This window comes from Hippocampus zosterae, chromosome 6 (genome assembly GCF_025434085.1).
Source record: "Hippocampus zosterae strain Florida chromosome 6, ASM2543408v3, whole genome shotgun sequence".
NCBI lineage: Eukaryota > Metazoa > Chordata > Actinopteri > Syngnathiformes > Syngnathidae > Hippocampus > Hippocampus zosterae.
The window spans coordinates 12041901-12062139 of NC_067456.1; the positions used below are offsets into that span (position 1 = coordinate 12041901).

General features: G+C 40.4%; 1 protein-coding gene across 2 annotated transcripts; it reads right to left on the bottom strand.

Annotated features, from left to right (window-relative positions):
* Positions 1-2435: 2435 nt before the first annotated feature.
* On the bottom strand, positions 2436-19841 carry lnpep (leucyl/cystinyl aminopeptidase). 2 transcript variants are annotated; one of them, XM_052067853.1, is made up of 22 exons: positions 19455-19841; positions 16750-16844; positions 13991-14193; positions 13776-13887; positions 12681-12920; positions 10479-10669; positions 10227-10365; positions 9407-9541; positions 9190-9310; positions 8954-9105; positions 8739-8852; positions 7894-8025; positions 7672-7810; positions 7406-7562; positions 7202-7290; positions 5586-5769; positions 5333-5489; positions 4752-4936; positions 4478-4639; positions 3844-3984; positions 3684-3765; positions 2436-3595 (listed from the first exon to the last, which is right to left on the bottom strand). In XM_052067853.1, exons 1-22 carry the CDS (start codon positions 19480-19482, stop codon positions 3464-3466), a joined length of 3090 nt encoding a protein of 1029 aa, XP_051923813.1. In that variant the 5' UTR covers positions 19483-19841; the 3' UTR covers positions 2436-3463. The 2 variants fall into 2 exon arrangements, with proteins under 2 accessions (XP_051923813.1, XP_051923812.1); XM_052067852.1 differs by having other exon boundaries at positions 8954-9310.
* Between the last annotated feature and the right edge of the window lie 398 nt (positions 19842-20239).

Below are 20239 nucleotides of genomic sequence, written 5' to 3' on the forward strand. Positions count from 1 at the left end.
AGTATGATAATCTGTGAGAATTAGACTAGCATTACATCCCTGAATTAATTGATTTTAGTTTCTACTTAGTTTATGGCATTGTTTTGCAGTTAAACGTGATCCTTTCTGTTTGGGGAGTTGTAATATGCAGTGGGGCAGATTTAAATGCCCCCCATTATCAAACACATTTAAATAGAAGTGAAATGCACCACAAGTAAACACAAAATGCCATTTTTAAACAAAGCGTAACATGATTCCATCCATCCATTTTATGAACCACTTTTCCTCTCCAAAACAGAAAAAAAATATTCATGGCTCTGTGTGAACAAGTGATTGCCCTCTAAACCTAATAACTGGTTGGGACGCCCTCAGCAGCAACAATCGAAATCAAGTGTTTTCTATAACTGGCAACAACTTTCACATTCTCTGTGGAGATAACTTGCTCAATCTTCCTTGCAAAATGACTTTGATTTAGCAACACTGGGGGGTTTCAAGTATGAACAGTCTTTTAATGGCTATGTCACAATATTTCAATCAGATTTAAGTCCGGACTGCAACTAAGTTAGTCCTAAACCTTGATACTGTTTTAAGGTCATGAATTGATGACCGATTATTGTCCCTCAAGATTTTCTTTTAAGAGCAGAATTCATGTTTCCGTCAATCACACCAAGTCGTTCAAGCCCTGTATGAGCAATTCAGCCCCAGATCATCGCCCTGCCACCATGTTTGACTGTTTGTGTGATGTTATTTATCTGAAATGCGGCGTTATGTAACAAGACGCCCACCTTCCAAAATCAGTCCATAGAATATTCTCCTACAGGTCTTGGGAATCATTCAGATGTGTTTTGCAAAAGTAAGGCAAGCTTTTATGCTCTTATAGTCAGCAATGCTTTTCACCTTGGAGCTCTGCCATGGATGTAATTTTAGCTTATTGTTGAGTCAAGGACACTGACCTTAAGTGAGGCGAGTGAGGCCAGCAGTTGGTTATGCGTTGTCCTTGGTTCCTTTGTGACCTCCTGGATGTGTTGTTGCTGTGCTCTTCGGGTAATTTCTGGAGGCTGGCCACTCCTGGGACGTTTCATCATTGGTCCACGCTTAATCAATTTGTGGACGAAGGCTCTCAACCATGATTCGATGGAGCCTTAAAGCGTTACAATTAACTTTTGTAAGTCTTTCCAAATCGATGTAAATTATTTTATTTCTCATCTGTTCTTGAATTCCTTTGCATCATGGCATTTTGTTGCAGCTTTTTGAGATCTTTTGGAGGACTTCATTTTGTCAGAAGGTTTCTACTTCTGTAAGTTCTTGATTGAAGTCTGGTGGTAATCGGGCTTGCGTGTGGTCAACGAAAATGAACCAAAGAATGTGATTAACTACAGTAAATTCATGGGGAATCAACTTTTTTTACACAGCGCTTTTATTAGATCTCATTAAATTGTGAATATGTGTATGTAAAGCCGAAAGTGTATGTAAATTGAATAGATAGGCTGCACTTTTCGAGGGGTTTGATATTTTCTGCCTCCTTTTAAATGACTTAGTTGACTGATTGCGAGGGGGAAGATGTACATCATAACGCTGTAGACGCACAAAAAGTGGAAAAGGTGCACCTATAAAATAAACAAAATAAATACAAAAACATACCCTACAGGGCAGGATGGTGGTTAATCGGTTAGCACGCCGGCTTCACTGTGCAAAGGTGCAGGGTTCGATTCCGGCTCCGGGAGCCTTCCTGTGTGGAGTTTTCATGTTCTCCCCTGTGCCTGCGTGGGTTCTGTCCGGGTACTCCGGTTTCCTCCCACATTCCAAAAACCTACATGGCAGGTTGATTGGGCACTCCAAATTGTCCCAAGTGTGAGTACGAATGGTTGTTTGACCACGTGTGCCCTGCGATTGGCATGCAACCAATTCAGGGTGTACCCCGCCTACTGTCCGAAGACAGCTGGGATAGGCTCCAGCACCCGTGCAAAGATTATTAGAGGATTAGAAAATGGATGGATGGACATCCCCAACAAAAACACCTGTAAACTCTCAAAGGGTGGCGTCTTTTTAATCAAGTTTTCCTTTTTGTCTGTACAACGCACATTACCAGCCGTTCTGTTCCCCAAACACGTGGCCTGATGAGTATCTTTGGCATTGCTCAAGTGTGTCAGCACTTTTGGAAGGCTACGCCTCACGATGATGATATCTCATCTTCTGTCTCATACCAAATCATTACACCGACTGATTGCTGGCGCCCAAAACGAAGTAGAAACAAACTGACACAAATGAGCGGAGCATCCTAAAAGGGTCCGCTTTAAAATTTTTGTCCATTGCGAGACTGTGTACTATTCATAGGAATCTATGAGAGGTGTGTGAGAGTCAATTAAAGTCCAAGCAGCAAGTGCACAGTACATCTGTCAAAAAATACACAGTGGAGCAAAACTGATAGTGGGGATGCAGTAAGTAAAGATGATAAATAGGGTGTCAGCTTTTTATTCTGGAGATGGAGTAACTTTAAGCCATTGTATGAGGCAATTGTGGACAATTGCCCGAAATAAACATTCTTCTATACACAAGAGCCCTTATACAAACAACACCTTCATAAGTGGCCTCCTGCAAACAGAGTAAAAAGTGTCTGGAGAAGAGCCTTCATCAAATGTTATCAATAAATGTCCGCTACACATTTTATGTACAGAAGAAAAAGCTAAAATTCAAGTGGAGCAAAATCAAGACTAGAGATTAAATAAAAACGGCACATCCAAAACTGCTTCTGTATTTACATTTACATTATAATTCTAGAATTTTACAAGAACATCGGATCATTGCTGCAAACCTTTTGGGTGACCAGTGTGCTGCTTGTTTTAGTTAAGACACGTTGGTTGCTTTTAAACCCGCACAGTGGTTTACTGCGCCATCTCCTGTACATTGTGGGAAGGACTTTTTTTTTTTTGGCCGACCAACCACTTCCTCACCCCTTCCAAAATATTGAACGCTGCAGGATGCATAATTGCAGGCTGCAATTGTTGCTCTTCAGAATTTATCAAGAGGAGCCAATGCAAATTTGACTTGTGCAGAGGAGTCGACATTAAAGCAGAGATGCCGTCTAGGGCTCATGGAACAGGAAACAGTGTTGACTCATGTACCTGCTCTTTTGGGAGCAGCCATTAAACAGCTCATACAGTCACTGATTGAAAGGGTTTTGTAAAGAAAAAGTGGATCGCATGATTGTCTGATGTGAGGTTTGGTCGACAGCTTCAAGTGTGAGGAGTGTTTAGGTCTGACATCTTTCTGCCAGATACAATCAGAGCCGCCCTGAGCTAGCTAATAATCTCACGGGAGTCATACACGAGAGGTTACCCCGTCCAGCTCAAATCAGACTACACAGAGCTTAGAGACAAAAGTGCAAACTTTGCGGTTGTCTTGACAACGTACCCCAGTCGGCCAGTTAAACTGCTACAGGGGGCAGCGGAGGTGAGTGGAGAACGGAAGGAGTGCCTGGCCCGCATTAAAGCTGTGTACGGAGAGAGGGGAGATTCCTCTCCATCCAACGTTGGTTCAGTCGGATGGTCTCCAGCGCTTCCCGTGCGCTTCTCAACTGAGTGCCGCTCTCCCTCACGTTGGAGAAGAACCATTGCACCTGCACAACGCACGCACGCACACACACACAAGCAACAAAGTATAAGACAACACTCACTGAACTTTTATTCTTGGATCAAAATATATACCTGATTAAAATGTGACTCTGTAGAAAACTGAGAGGTGACAGCCTTGATGATTGATTGCAGGGAAAATGAACCTAAGGGAAACCTACAAGCAAAAACACTCATGAGATTCTGTTTTGTCCTCATGTATGGAACTACTTTCTTCTTAAAATATGCCACACACGTTTGTGTGATCTGGTTCCAGTTGTCTTGAACGAAGTCCCAAGCAATCAAGTTGCCAGCAAAGTTTTGGCAGACGGTTTTGAAGAGCAAGGGAAGGTACTGTGCCTTGATGGTCTTTCCATTCAAACCGACATTGAGAAGCCTGAAAGGAACAACATGGGCGTAATGAGCAAAAAATTCATTTCAGGCACACACCAAAAAATAAAATAAGACCAAACATTTTAATCTAATAACGAAACTTAAATCCAACAGCATAAACCAAAGAAGTCATACCACCAAGACACAAAATGGCAAGTCAGCTTTTCAATAGTCAGTATGCGTGTGTAAGTGTGCAGGAGCTTTCAAAATTGGACGGTTCTGTCTAGGACTTCATTAAAATGCACTGTATGAACGTTTTGCAAAAATGAACAGGAATCAACTGAAAACTTGTTCGACTTCATCTTTCTCATCGTCAACGAGTCGAACCACAGTTGCAAAATGCTGTTGCTGCGAACACAATACTGAACAGAATAGTTTTGTTTTGTTTCAGAATTATATTGTTATATTTTTCCAAAGGCAGACCAGGAAACCCTAACCTCTAATCGGCTTATTAGAAAGTACGTGATGATGAATGTGTTGATCCATGCAACACTTACCACACAATTTTCTGTGCGTTCTGTGTGGAAGCTAAGCCCTGTATCATATTTTTCTTCTCGGAGTCGTAAGTGGCATAGTGATACATGGAGAGCAAAGTCTCCCAGTCTTCATTGGACTGAGCTGCCACACGGAATACAACTCGCTGCAGATCACCCGGAATCCTACCAAAAATATTTTTTTTTAATCACATTTCAGGTTATGAACATCTCCTTCTGTCAACAGTAATTTCATTTGAATCATGTAGTTGTAGATTCAGTACAAAACTTTACTCACTTGAAGGTTCCGTTGGATTCGACATAGTGCTTAAACATGCCTTTTGCGTGCTGCTTGCATTTGTCGTGCCCCAGATCACAGGCCATCTCTAAAAGGGCAAATCGCAGATACTGTTTGGACAGACGCTCCTCTTTGTCCCATGTTTGGTTATCCATCAGTGCACCGTACTGATTCAGAATATATCTCTGCAAATATTTCAAGGAGAAGTCAAATGTTAACTTGAAACGTTTAAAAAGAAAAATAAACAGCATGTGGTCAAAGATGGATCAAAAGGTTTTCTCAAAATGATTAGATCACATTTTTGGGGGTGCATGTGCCATGATTAACTCACAAATTCAAATCAGGGAAACCCAACCGGTCCAGAAGACCAAAAAGAAATTGCAAAGTACTTATAAATCTGTTAATGGAAACAAATGTTAAAATGAAAAGTTTCGCATTACATTACACCAAGCCGTACAGTTCAGGCAGCAATAGGACAGATCAGATAACTTAGTTTAGCACACTTTTTTTATTCATGTAACCTCCCTAACTAAAGCACACTGAAAAACATTTCCAATATCCTTTCTACTGTGTGTGCGCACCTTCATGCGGGCGCAGAGGCCCTGCTCGTATCTTTTGTGCAACATCTGGTAGATCTGGTTGAGCTGCAGCAAGGCCTCCCTTATAGGACTCGTCTCAGTTTCATTTGGCATGTACTTTAGAAGGCTGAAAATTTGGCGGAAGGACACGCGCCCCAGTCTGAAGTGAAGCGAAAAACAGTGTTAAAAAAAAGGAAAAAAAGACACACAGGGTGATGAACACAACTACATAAGGGTGTTTGATTTGAAAACCCACAGGGAGAGAGCAAAGATGTCATGTATCAGCGAAGCACGATCCTCCTGTGTGAGAACTTGGAAGTCGTTGGACAAAGCGTCTGCCAAAGCAGCCCAGCCTTCGTCTCCATAGTCAACGATGTAGAAGCCTGAGCTCCTGTAGTTCAGCTTCAGCCATTTCACAGTTTCAGGCACCTTCAGAGTGGCTAAGAAGAAGACATGCAAAACTGTTTCAACGAATTAGCACTTAGCATGCACAAACTTTGGCAACTGATTACACTTTAATAATAGGCATGCAGCTTGCGTATATTTTGGTATTTGGATATCCGAGCGATTCCTTCAATGAAACTACGAAAATTAAAATAATGCATCAAAACAGAAAATCAAGCGAGGAAATTACAAAATAAATTCTACAGCCTCCCTCCAGGATTTATTTTGTGATTTCCTCATTTGTGAATACAGTACACAACAAGGGAATAAATAAGAAACACTTCTGAGACAGTCCTGTCACCTACATTTTACTGACATCTGATCGTTCTGTTGGAGCTACGCTCAAGGAAATGCCAAAATTAATTCTGATGGGGGGGGGGGGGGCTATAGAATTTATTTTGTGATTTCCTCGCTTTATTTTCTGTTTTGATGCATTATTTTCAATTTTCGTAGTTTCAGTGAAGTAATCGTTAATTTGCGTTTTTCGGAGGCGGTCTTGAACGCCTCACGAGTCAAACGGAAGGAGCGTAGCTCTATTTAGTGGATGCATTGTAGATTGCGTTTTATAATCCAAAGCGTCCGAAATATGAAAAAAAATACAAAATCGGCCATTATTTGAAGGTGCGCCTCATAATTCAGTGCGCCTTTTAGTGCAGAAAATACGGTGTATAGATATCTAAATAATGAACAACCAACTGATTTAATTTTTAAATTAAATATTTTATACATACATTTAAACTGTGCAGAGCAGCACACAGTATTCCTCTCTCGAAACAATAGAGAATTTAGACAAAATGAATATGAGATGAAGTGACTTCAAAAGCAAAGTAGCGATTTTTTTCTGGCTAAAACAGCACACTTGATTAAGCCTGGTTTATTAAAAAGTGATCAGCAGGAACGGCAACTCTGTCAGGCTGCAAGCATGAAAGTCTGCAGAGTTGTTGACGTCTAGTAACTTGAGCGCTGCCAGCGAAAAATGCTGCTAGCGCTAAACGCTAGCAACAGGCACTATACAAAACAGTATCAGCATAATTAAGTTGTTGTTTTTTTCGTGACCTTTAATCATTAACGATGCCATATTATTTCAGGACAATGTAGCAACCTTTTGTGATGGCAATAAACACCTCAAACGCAGTCTGGAAGAAAAGTCAAATCAGCCGCATCGCTCCTACACGCTGCTGAGAACAACTTCAACATTAAAGTGAACCTAGGCATTGATGTCCATATATTATTTGGTCAGGTAAGGATTATTTTGAAGTTGGCTTTCTGGTTTTCTCATGTTGCTGTCATGTGTAGCATGAACAATTGTTGCTGCAATGAATGAATGAAGCGGGTACTCAAGGCAGAATAAAAATCCCGGAGCATTTTTTTTTAACTGAGGTACTCAAATTACAAGATATTGACCGATATTAGAAAATTGTCATTCACCTGACTTGGTCTTCAGCATGAACACTTGTCTGCATTCAGGGGCCAAACCACAGCTGTCATTCACATATGTCACTGGAATAGTCCACAAGCTAGGAGAGAGTGCATAATAAAATAGACCTTTGCTCTGGTGATTTCCCTTGACCACGTTACACAAGGAAGAAAGAAAAGGGGCAAGAGGAGGGTGAGGAAGGGGATTTAGCTCACCTGGAGGAATATGTGCTGCTGTCTACTGTCAGATGGAAAATCTCTTGTTTAAGAGTCACTGCATCCCCCTTGCGGGAGACTGTAACCAAAGGGAAGCCTTTCTGGGATGTCCATGACCTCATCATTTCTGACACATTTGGACTCTGACTTGAGACCTCTACCTAAGGACCACCCCCCGTCCACCCCCCCCCCAAAAAAAAGATCCAAGAGTTGTCAGCATCATTATTCTTTTATCCCAACATAATAACAGAATAACAACAATGCACCTACCTCAGTTAGACTGTTCCAGAGGTCATCGGTGTCAGTGTTTAAACCAGAGAACTGTTTTAGATACTGAATAATACCTTTTCTGAACTGCTGGTCACCAGGCAAAGAGGCGTTCAACATCAGGAGAATGGATGCCCCCTGCAAGACCGAAGGACAACACATTTTCATGGCGATCTGAATTATTCAGACAGGAACTATAATAAAAATATATAAAAGTGCACCTTCTTATAGGACACAGAGTCGAACATCTCTTGCACCTGCTCTGATGTATTGACTTCGGTAGAGACAGCGTGGGAGGAGTTTAGTGCATCTTGGTCCAATGCTCTGAATCGAGCCTCTAAGAACAAGTTGCCCTTCAAACACAAACACTTAAAACTTAATAGCAACATACAAACCTGTAGCACAACACCTGATATGGTGACATACTGACCAACTGTTGTGAAAATGAGATAAGACCATCCAGCATTATTAACACTTTTATTCCCCATGACGTATAAATACGTCCAGAAAAGCCACTACAACCGCCTACCTACCCATCACGTAGTTATACATTTTTAATTTTTTTTGGCGTTGTGCAGTGCAAATGCACTGACGCAGCCTGAAATGAGAATTTTCAAATTGAATATCCACATTTGAGGCAGCTTTCCATGAGGAGTCCAAAATGAATCAATCCTAATCAATAATTTTTCATTTCAAGGATGTCAGTAAACTATAATTTGACATGTGAAGAAAATAACATTTATCATTTTTTCAGATTTTTATAAAACATTGAATAAAAATAATGACTCATTATAATTATGATTTTTAGCAAGAAACAATATCTCATGGCAGTTAGGACATTTTTACAATATATGTAGTTAACCGTTACAGAAACACGACTGTGAAAACTCTCATTCATCCTAATGGAACAACAGAGCATTATAGAAAATGAAAATACAAATGACTAGTACTGCTAATTTAGGGCACTTGTAGTATACAACTGCCTTCAAACTCATCAAACCTTTGACTAACTGGTGGTGTGAAAAGTTTGTTCACCACTTTATGTGTAGACTTGAAGACCACTTACCGTGTCAAGGTGTGGCATGAGTATCTGCAGTGACGTGAACTGCATGTAAGTAGCAAAGCCTTCGTTGAGCCACAGGTCACTCCACCAACTCATTGTGACAAAATTTCCAAACCACTGGAACACATAAGTGATACATTATTTCAGCCGCATCCTCTTATTTCATTACAATGTTGGTAAAAAAACAAAACAAAATAAATACAATAACAAACAAGTACCTGATGAGCCAGCTCATGTGCAATGACTGAAGCAACATCTTGTTTTTCCATAAGGGAGGAGTGCTCCCCCACCAGTAAATTGCTTTCTCTGAAGGTGAGCAAACCCCAGTTCTCCATGGCTCCTGCCAGGAAGTCTGGGATGGCAACGAAGTCTGACAAAGAAGAAAATAAGATTACAGTGGGGTCTTTAATGCTGAGTTGGGGTTTAGGGGGAGGGGTACAATGACAACGTCTACCAAGTTTCTGCAGGGGATAGTCAATTTCAAAGAAGTCATTGTAAAATTCCAGTAGTTTGGCTGCCGTGTCCAAAGCGTAGTTGGTATGCTCTTTCTTCTGGGGTACACTGTACACAGACACCTACAAATCACATGACACAGATCCAGATTGTCAGCCTGAATGATACAAAAAAAACAGATTATCCAAATAGGAAAGCACTTCATAAATCAACCCTACCAGAGTGTCAGAGACGTTTCTGCTCACGGCGGCGAAGTTACCAATAACGAATGCCACCAAGTAAGTGCTCATGTTGACACTGGTCTTTGCAAACTCATCCTGCAGGAGGTCACTGGAAAGGTGCGTGGTCTTTGCCTGAGACATACATTGTAGGGTGGGTGTGTTTTTGGTTCCTCAGACAAACTGTACTTATCAGTAAATAAAATATCCGCATGCCAAGAACTTAAAGTTGCAAGGAGGACGAAGATGACGTATGTGATTCCCAAGAAAAGAAAAAGAAACTAATGCCTTACAATAGAATCACGAGTCACAACATTGAAAAGATATCCAGCATGTGAATTCTGCCTTTATACTGATAAATGACATTGCATTTTGATTGCTCCTCTCGGAGACATAATAAATTACTTTAACATGATTATGTTTTATTGTGGGTGTAGTATTGTGTGCACCCAGGACAAAAATAATACAAATCGTCTTGGTTTTATTTCTCCTTATAATTGCACAGGTAGACTTTATGTGATGGGCATAAGGAGTGTCCCCTAATCGGGTCATGCATTCCCATTTTAAACTTCATTCTGTCTCTTACCATTTTGAAAATGGAAAAAGCCATGTAGAGGGGAAAAAAAGTGAAGCTGTGTTAGCGCACCTCCCCTTCAATTCAGAGGCTCTCTTATCACAAAGCAGACAGGCACAAGCCATACTTTATCGCCATTTTCACTCGACATGTCACCACTTATTATGACAAAATTCACGCTGCAAGACTTGAAACTAGAATTGGGAGAAATTAAAAACATGAATAACTATAATAACCCTAAAGTACCTTAGGCATGTTGGAGAGTGCCATGTGCTCTGGTTTCCTGTTGATTTTCACCAGAAAGGTGGCTTTAAATGATGGCTCATCAAAGCAAGGGAAGGCCTTTCGCGCATATAATGGCTCGAACTGGGTAGCAGCGAGGACCCTGGGGAAAAGTTATTTCTTATTTAGTTTTCCTTTGTAGGTCTAGTGACAAGTGTTAGATTGTAAATAAAGTCTGCGCATTATTTTAGGAGATTCTCCCGTGGCTTGATGTACCTTTTGTTTCCCTCGAGATCTATGTAGGAACTATTGTAGAAACCATCGTAGGTGTGTGACAGACGGGCAGTGTAGTCCAGGGTCAACACACAATGCTGGCCTGCCTTCAGCTCTGCAGACAATTTAACAGCTATCTGCTCCATTGGCTTGTTCTCCAGTATTGTGACATCACTGGCCTCCCCATCACCAAGCTGGAAGAGCGAAAGCTCAAGTTAACAACGAGCACACCCCACATGAAAATGATTCCAAGACACGTTTGTCTTAATTAACAAATTACTGTGCTTTCCGCACTGTAAGGCACACCTAAAAGTATTCAATTTTCTCAGAAGCCGACAGTGGGCCCTCTAATCTCTTTATATTGGGTTGTTCCTCTGTGAGTGTTCCAATGACATCTAGTGGTGATTATTAGCAGGAACCAATTGCAACCTAAAAGGGTTCTGCTCGACACTAATTGACATGAGCATTCGCCGACACACACTCAGACTTTGTTAGCTCTGCGCAGCCATGATGAAACTAAGATAATACCAAAAGCACAGTTAACTACTGACTAAACGAAGGAGAAAGGAGACAACTCAGACTTCTAAGCATATTGAGCCCCTTGTGGATGTGAGCCCATGAGATGTGTGTGCTTTTTTGTTGAATCAATTGTCTTTATAAGTTTTGTCTTTCATTTACTGTTTTGTAATATCATTTGGATTTATATGTTTCATGTCCGTGTTTGTGACCAGTTCTCATAGCTTTGCTACAGCTGCAGCGGTTGTGAAGGCTCCGTATAAATGAAGCTGTATTCAATTGTATTGTATTCCCTTTAGAATAACACCATCTAGTGGATGCATAGCACAACCACAGCCACTATTGGAGCTTTGAATCTATGCGCCTTATAATGCATTGCGCCCAATATATGAAAACAGTTTTAAAATAGGCCATTCATTGAAGGTGCAATTTATAATCCGAAGTGCCTTATAGTGCAGAAAATATGGTACTTATCATACAACTAGTGCAGTGGTTCTTAACCAGGGTTCGATCGAACCCCAGGGGTTCGGTGAATCAGTTTCAGGGGTTCGACAGAGCCTCTGCCATGGAGGGTAAGTCACACCCGACTCAACATGTCATTTAGTTATGACACACCCGCTTGGCCATCACTGGCTGCAGATGATCACATTACATTACTTGTCCAATCAGTGCTGCGGGAAATTTAGTTCACTCAGTAGTCTACATGTGACTGTCCTGATCGTATGTCAGGTGATAAAAAAATAATAATAATAAATTAATACATCCAATGTCGAGCAAAAAAAAAAGAAAGTGGTCAGACGAATATGTACAACATGGATTCACATGCATCACGGAATGATAGTGTCTATCTGCATGATTTGTCAAGCCAAATTGAACAATTCTTGTCTTGCAGGGGCAACACTGAAGGAACACTTCTTGAATCATATTTTTATTTTTCACTCAGGGTTCGGTGGGTGTGCATATGAACTGGTTGGGTTTGGTACCTCTCACAAGGTTAAGAACACTGAACTCCCGTCTTTGTAATGGAACCAATCTCTTTTTTCGTCAATGGATGCTACAGCTACTTGTTGACTTTGAAACTTAGCTTGTAGCTGACATGTGCACATTTTGAGCATGACGTCTCTGATCCACTGGTTAAAGGAAACTTTGATTCTCTCCTCTTTCATCTCAAACTGCTTCAAACAACAAGGCGTGTGATGGAAAAGTGGTTAGAACTGCATGACTGTCCGTGTTTTATGTTATGTGTTGTGTTTATTATTTTACTTTATGTTAACTGTTTTGTTAAGCGCTTTGTTACAGCTGCCGCTGTTGTGAAAGCCTATATAAATCAGCATGTATTGTATTGTATTGTATCTAATCTCATGAGATTTGAGTCAGAAATATTATTTAAAATATTTTTCCCAGCAAAATAAGCATTATTGCATCGGCACCAGTTCTGTGCATATTCAGAAATCCCCACAGCACATACAGTTGATTTTTCCCTTCATGATTTTGGGATATTACGGGATTTGTCTGGATTAGTTGTTACACAAAATTAACCCCCACCCCCTCCCTACCCAACCCCATTTATCCAGTGCCGGTCCCAGCACTGGATAGCACCAGTGACGAGGTGTTCCACAACACATGCAGCACAGCAATTACAGACTGCATGTTGCTATGCTTTCAAAGCCAATTCAACCTAAATCTCACCTTGAATGTAGCTTTGGTAATATTGAGATGAGCACTGTGCAGGACAATGCGCTTGGTGTTGTGAAGTACAAACATGTTGATGACAGTGTGGCCGCTGAAAGTCATGGTGCTCAAATTAGGGCTCAAGGTGAGATCATAGCTGAGAGGACGTATGCTACGAGGGAGCTGGTATTGTGCCCACGGGAAGAGTTCATCATCAGTGCCATTTGACGTCTTGTTCTCTTGTTTAGGGCATCCGGTCTGCAAAAAAATAAATAAAATAAAATTTGAAGATTTTCATGGAGAAATGGCTGACACCAAGAGTCCATTAATCCATTCCCTTTTCTAAACAATCATCAACTTGACATGGAATTTGAAAAGGTCTCGCCGTACTTGGGAACTTCTTGGCGGATGTACTAACAATCGGGAGAGGTTGAGTCTGTGGTTTCAAGAGCAACATTTTGGAATACGCAACCCGGACAGGGAGCAATGTTGTTGTGATAATCTGTACAGTTTCCAGCGCCTATCTGAGGATGGGCAGAAGGATTAAGTAGGAACTCTCATCTTTTCTTTGCTCTTAATAGTTGTGACGTGCGTTTTGGACTGCTCGGCGGTAATAACTTATAATTCATAATTTTGGCAAAGACATTCAAAATCGTTTTCGGTCCAGACAATTTAATCTTAAATCAGTGGGGTTGTTATAAGAGTAAGGCTTTGGCTGGGTAATGCGTTTATTTTAAGGTAAGATTGTGTCCAACCTCTTAACAAAACATGACCACATTTATTAATGTATAGGTTTTGATGTGGCTCAGAGCTTTTGTGAGTGCTCAATGAGTCACCGACTGAAGCCCTTTGTCATAGAAAGTGGATTTGCGCAACCAGTTACCATGAAAATAAAAATGAAATGATAATAATCATATTTTTTTAATGCAAATATGGGGAGAAGTTGCAAACTCCACCCTGAAAAGCTGGCGTAAAGATTCTGACTTGGAAAGTCATAACTGTGAGGATGACACACCAATTACAAGACCTCCAGGCTGGGCGAGTGAGAGTAACAGAGAGAAATTGTGGAACCTAAAATGTTTAAAATGCACAAGGTTGTTCACTTTTGCCTACCTTTGAAAAGGTGCACCCAGGTAAAAAGTACAATACCATGGTCATGGAAGCCACTATGACCAGAAATAGCACACAAACAATCATGGTGCGGGCTGAGGGTGGCGAACATGACCTGGGACACAAGAGAAGTAAGCAATTTATCTACAGTGCATATAATTAGTCGAAAAGCACGAGTGTAATTATAAAAATGTCAAGAAGGGACGAAATCCTGCTACCTGGGTGGAAGCTGTCTGACATAAGGAGAGGCGCTCGATCTCTGGGTGGCACTGCGGTTCATAAAGGACATGCCCAGAAGACGGGCTGAAGACTCGCAGTCCTCTTCATCATCATCCACGTCGTTCTCACCCAGGCCTCGCACTAGTAGCCGAGAGCTGCGAGGCTGATACACGCCGTCATCTGGGTCTAGAGCCGGAAAGGTCTGAAAGCGCAGTGCACCATCATTGGCTCAATGGACACAAAATGAAGGAAGTGTGGGCAACCTGTTAATATCCAACATCAAAAGTACATTCAAAGGTTTGGGCTTTACAATGGTGTTTTTGTGTAAGGAAAAATATCATATGCTTTATTTTAAAACATACAGTAATTTAAAAGAATGTTAAGATTGAAACAATTGTATGTCATTATTTAATGCTGCAATCCAATTTAAGATTAAGATTAAGAAAACCTTTATTAGTCTCGCAATGGAGAAATTCCAGATTCACAGCAGCAAAGTTATGAAAGGAAGAAGTAGAACAACAAAAAAATAGGGGCTGTGCCCACTTTGGCCACCAGTTGGCAGTACAGTACATACAGAGGTGCTGGCACAAAGAATCTTCTTCGACTGCTAGTGTGGGTGAATCATATGCCAGTCGTATGACTCGTTTTCATTGAAGAAATTATGCCTGTGAGTGTTATTTTTTGATCTGTCGAAATATGTTGCTCTATTTCTTGTGTTCAAATGTCTGTTGATGAAAGGTCTCGAAAACCTCAACAATGGATGCTAACATTAACACATAAATGGCATTTACCGGTACATCCCATCACTGGGATGAAACAGATTCCGTTTGTCTGTGTGTGTGTTATTAATATTATATCTATTTGCAAGTGTACACTCCACCCTAAGCATCCTATCAGTTTAAGTTTCACCCAAAAAGTATTTCATTCTTTTTGTGTGTGATTTTTTTGATTATTTGATCCTCTCCTCTTTCATCTCTCACTGCTTCAAATGACAAAGTGTATGCAGCAAAAGTGATCAAGATTGCACGACTGTCAGTGTCTTATGTGTTGTGTTGTGTTACATTGTTATTTTGACTTCAAGATGCTCCTATATTTGGTTCTTCTACTTCTTACTTTCATAACTTTGCTGCTATGAATTGGGAATTTCTCCATTGCGAGACTAATAATGGATTTCTTATCTCATCTTATTTCTTAAAAATAATATAAAACAAAAAAGCAGGTCACCTTTAACCTACGGTAGCGTGCGACCTGCATCACCGGAAGTTGTTCGCGGTCAGCAGTCTACAATTGTAGCTTGAGATCAGAGCTATTGCAATATCTTTTTTTTTTTTAATTCTTGTTCAAACTTTGTTTCATTTGCAATTCACCGGTGGCATTGGCAAAGAGTGGTAATATGGAGCGCCAGGAGAAGCATTTTAAAATGGTACAAATGAGTTACAATAATAATGTTCATGCATTTAACATTGCAAAAGTGCTTCTCATGCCTCCGCTTCAGGTCACCCACTAGAGTAGGCAGTGATTTCCTTTTCACAAACGTGGTCTTGTCTTGTATGTAGTTTACTTTTCTGTTTTGTTCATGAAAGAGGCCGTTATGGCTGTTGCTCATCATGGGACACGTGCGTCCATGAGTGCAGGAACAGGTTGATTGCGGGAGGTTGGTTGGCTTGAAAAGTAGATCGTCAGTTAGAAAAGGTTCGACACCCCTGCTGGAGGTATTACAACATCATAACTTATCATGTGATTATCTTTGTTTTGTTTAACTTTCACGTGAATTTGGAGCGGCATTAAAGCTTGAAGCCTTTTTATGGAAATGAATTGCTCACTATTTGCCAAGTTGCTGCTTATTGCGAAGTGTGTTAAAGTGAATTCACTACCCACCACACAGCTCTTATATCTCATATTTGAGCTCGCAAGTCAAGGCAAAAAAAAAATTGTCTGAATCTCCGCACTTTTGTCGAAAAAGCCATAAATTCACTGGCTTCCCATACATTTTAGAGTTATTTTCAAGATCCTCTTATTTGTTTTCAAATCTCTAAATGACCTCGTGCCACCTTACCTCTCTGAGTTCATCCGCCCCTACACACCTGCCCGGCGCCTCAGGTCTGCGGACCAGACATTATTAGAAGTACCAAGAACTAAACTGAGGCTCAGAGGGGATCAAACTTTTTCTGTTGCTGGTGCCTCTCTCTGGAATGACCTCCCACGCAACATTCGGCAAGCCTTCTCACTGCCCATCTTCAAAACCCTCCTCAAAACTCACTTCTATTCTTTGGCATTCGCTGCCCATCTTCAAAACCCTCCTCAAAACTCACTTCTATTCTTTGGCATTCGACTCAGCATGACTTAGATTTGTTCTTGGTTTTCTACCGCCTTTATTACCGATTTGTTTTACTGTTTATTGTGCATGTTAAATTGCTCCATGTACAGCACTTTGTATGCAGAGATGGCTGTTCGAAAGTGCTCTATAAATACAATTAAGTTGAGTTCCTTTAACACCTTAAAGCACAAGGCAGGCAATTGTCTTTTCAGTTGAATTCAATTTTGGTTGTATGCAGGCTTGTTATCAACCTAACTCATGATTTTATTTACTTGATATGTATTCTCATGTGTTATTTGTTAGGGTAGAATCTAGCATTGAATTGACTTAAACGTGCAGATGTAATTAATGTTGTGTGTAGTAAGTGTAGAACAGTTAGGGTGTTTTAAAGTGATTGATGTGATTGATGGCATTGTGTACGGTAAAGTGTCTTGAGAGTACCGGATATGCCGCGGAGTCTCTGGCCAGATCAACAACGTCAGGCTCTTCTTCAAACATGCTGTTCTCAATCATGTTCCTTGGTAGGTTGGCTCGCTCTACAGCAGGAAGAAACAAAGTGCATTTAAAAGATGAACGGAGCGTCTGAATATTTTTCACCTCTTAACTTTGAATGAATTACAACAGGTTTCCATTTTTGTCTTACTGTTTGTTATTTGCCCTTCCCTAATTTATTCAGGGAAGCCTTGTTACACAAACGACACCGCCCTGTATAACTGTCAAGCAAACCAACACAGTCAGCTAAATAAACCACCTGTATGTCTGAGGCCAGGGTGTGAAAGCTGATGAATTGTCTTCTACTTTTTCGAGAGATAAGTCTTCGTTCATGCAACACAAATTTACTGGAAATGCAAAGTTATTGACATCCTCGTCATGATTTCTTTCTTGGAAAATGCAGCACCCCGCTGTTTTGTGGGACTTTGTCATTATTTATTTAAACGTGATACTGCTAAATGTTGTTTTATTTCAGAATTTCAAAATGACTGCTGTGAAAAAAATTGCACAGTACTGTACAATATAACCCCAATATATATAAATATAATTAACATTATTACCATATTTTGATAAAGTAAAGAGAACCTAATATCTTGTTTTAATTAATCACCAATTTGGCATGACTTAGCATAAAGTCGTGTACAACTGCACTGAATTATATCGAAAGATCTTGATCATCTTTTTGGTCATTAGATTCAACACTGCTGCCACTGAGCGTGCACCGTTGCAACGCATTATCATAAAATATTGAGGACATCATATTAACTTAATGTTTGGGTTTCCAAGTGGAATGTTGCAAAAACAAATGATTGCCAAAGTGTCTTATTTGATAAAGCACAATCTCAGCTTCCTTCAGCATTAAGAAAGTTTGATTGATTGATGGATAGATGTTTATAACAAGGCTATACTATATGTAAATGCCGCTGAGGCAATTACTACATTTTGTCACTAGAGTGACTCTACGAGTTCCAAATAATAGAACAATCAATTACAATGTATTGTCTGCTCTTGTCACATGCTACCACAGCACGAGCATACATTTCCTCAATCTTCCCTGCACCGTGAGCAGTAGCACAAGATGTTCCTTGTCTATAGCAAATTCTCTGGGAGGGAATTTCGTCCTCTACTCACTTCTCAAACAATGAATGGCATGTTTAGCTTCTTAATTCAATATTAGTCAATGTAGTAAAACATGGATCCACGCTAATTGCCTGCATTTCTTCATCCTAAATTGTGTAAAGATGATATCTGGCCGATAGGTAATCGATGTGAAGGGGAAATGTGCCTTCAAATGGTGATATTAAAAAGACGTTGCAATGTATAAACCCTAATTGCAAATGGGGGTGGGGGGATGGTGAACTTCATACATTCTGGCACACAGGCGTCTGTTGGCTTCACACTGACTGCACAAATGCCTATTAATAGGTAGGGAACTCTGCACTGGCTAATGTGTAATATCCATAGAAGGAGACAATAAAAATACTACTTGAAATAAGCCAGATGACAATAATGTCATATAAAATAAAAGAATAAAAATATGTGACTCCAAATTATCAATTAAATCTCACAAGACTGTCCGTGTTTTATGTTATGTGTTGTTTATTATTTTACTTGATGTTAACTGTTTTGTTAAGCGCTTTGTTACAGCTGCCGCTGTTGTGAAAGCGCTATATAAATCAGCATGTATTGTATTGTAATCCAGAACTCAGAGAAGTATGCCGCTCAAGCTGCAGAAAACGATGTGTATTCAAAACTGAGAGCAAGCCAATGATCAACGTGTTTTGCTTTTTCTTTGGCTTTCGGGGGACACGGCGCAACAAAGAATGTTAAAAGAAGAGAATAAGAGCAGAAAGCAGAAGAGAAAAATGTAGGCAGGAAGTAACGTAAAGTACACTAAGTAGCAAAAAGTACGAACGTTAAAAAATGAGATGCATGCAAGTACGAACGTTAAAAAATGAGATGCATGTGGCGTATCTGCGAATCAAAAGATAATCTTATCATACATGTTTAGGTAAATTAGTAATTAAATTGAATGTTTTTCTTAATTTTATGATATTTTATGAAAGAAGGTGAGACAAACGTTTCATTTTTTATCACCTGATGTTCAGCACATTGTACACATATCAAAAGAGCGTATTTGCTTTTTGCCCTGTTGTCGACCATAAAAGGAAACTCTTAAAGGTGATTTGGGTCGTTTATCCAAAATACAATAAGGAAGTGCTTTTGGCATCCATTGGTAACATTAGTTTGACAACGCCTCTCGTGGTTTCTGACATCTGACTTACAATGTGATTGTTTGTTTTTGTCAATAACGTCCTGGATATATTTGGGACGACAGCAGAGGTTATTGATCATCGGTCGGGAAAGCGAAGCTGAGCACGACTGGGCTCAAAACGCCGTGACTAAACGCGGCTAACAATATCAAATCTAAATAGAAAGCGGAAGCACGGCCGTGTTTGGTTTGCTTCTAAGGTGATCGATTGTACGTTGAGTTTTTCGCACCCTCCTAAAAAGCGTCAAATTGACCTCTCGCAACATGTGTCCGCGGCTCAAAGTCACTCACAATGAATGGTTATTCTTAGCGAGCTTGCTTGCTGTTAGCATGCTGTCACGTACTGTTCACCGCCCGTACAGTAACCTTCTTACTTCCTTACCTGTACTGTTATAGTCAAAGGGATCCATAGCAGGTTATTGGAAGGAGGTCCTTACGTCCAGGGAGCAGGATATTTGGACACGTTTAGATCCGACGTATGGCTATACTGGCCGGGCACCTCACCTACCAAACTGCCTGCCTGCTTGTCTGCAACCCGTCCTCACAACACCAACACCAGCTACGTAGTAGCTAAAGCCAACTTCTCATAATTGTAGTTCACTCACTTCAAAATATTATTGTATGCAGTCACGTTACACAAACGAAAAAAAACACACAAATACATACGCCAATATTTGTTCGGGAACAGTAGCTCATATTATGTACTACGACAGATGGCACTCTGCTGCCTCGCTGACCAGTTGTTGACAACTGACCCAACACTCGAATCCTATTGGCTAACTGTTAAGAGGCGGGGCTACATTAAAAAGAATACAGTACTATCCCGCAGAACCGGAAAAACAAACTTTGACGTCATGGCTCTCAACGATTTTGTACCCCCACCCCCCACCCACTACACACACACACACACACACACACACGTCCGAACGAGAAACTTTCTTATCCTAGTGAGAAAATTGTCTCGTTCTAATGAGAAACATCTAGTATTTTTTTTTGCGTCCTTGTTTTGAGAAAAGGGTGCAAGTCCTCTTCTGCTTTCTCAAAATTATTCACACAAATAGATCTGCGATTTTTTTCATGTGTCCACAAATATATTTGTGATTTCCACGCGTTTTTTATGTGCGGACAACTACCTGCACGCCTCAAATTCACGCGTTGAAATGTCAT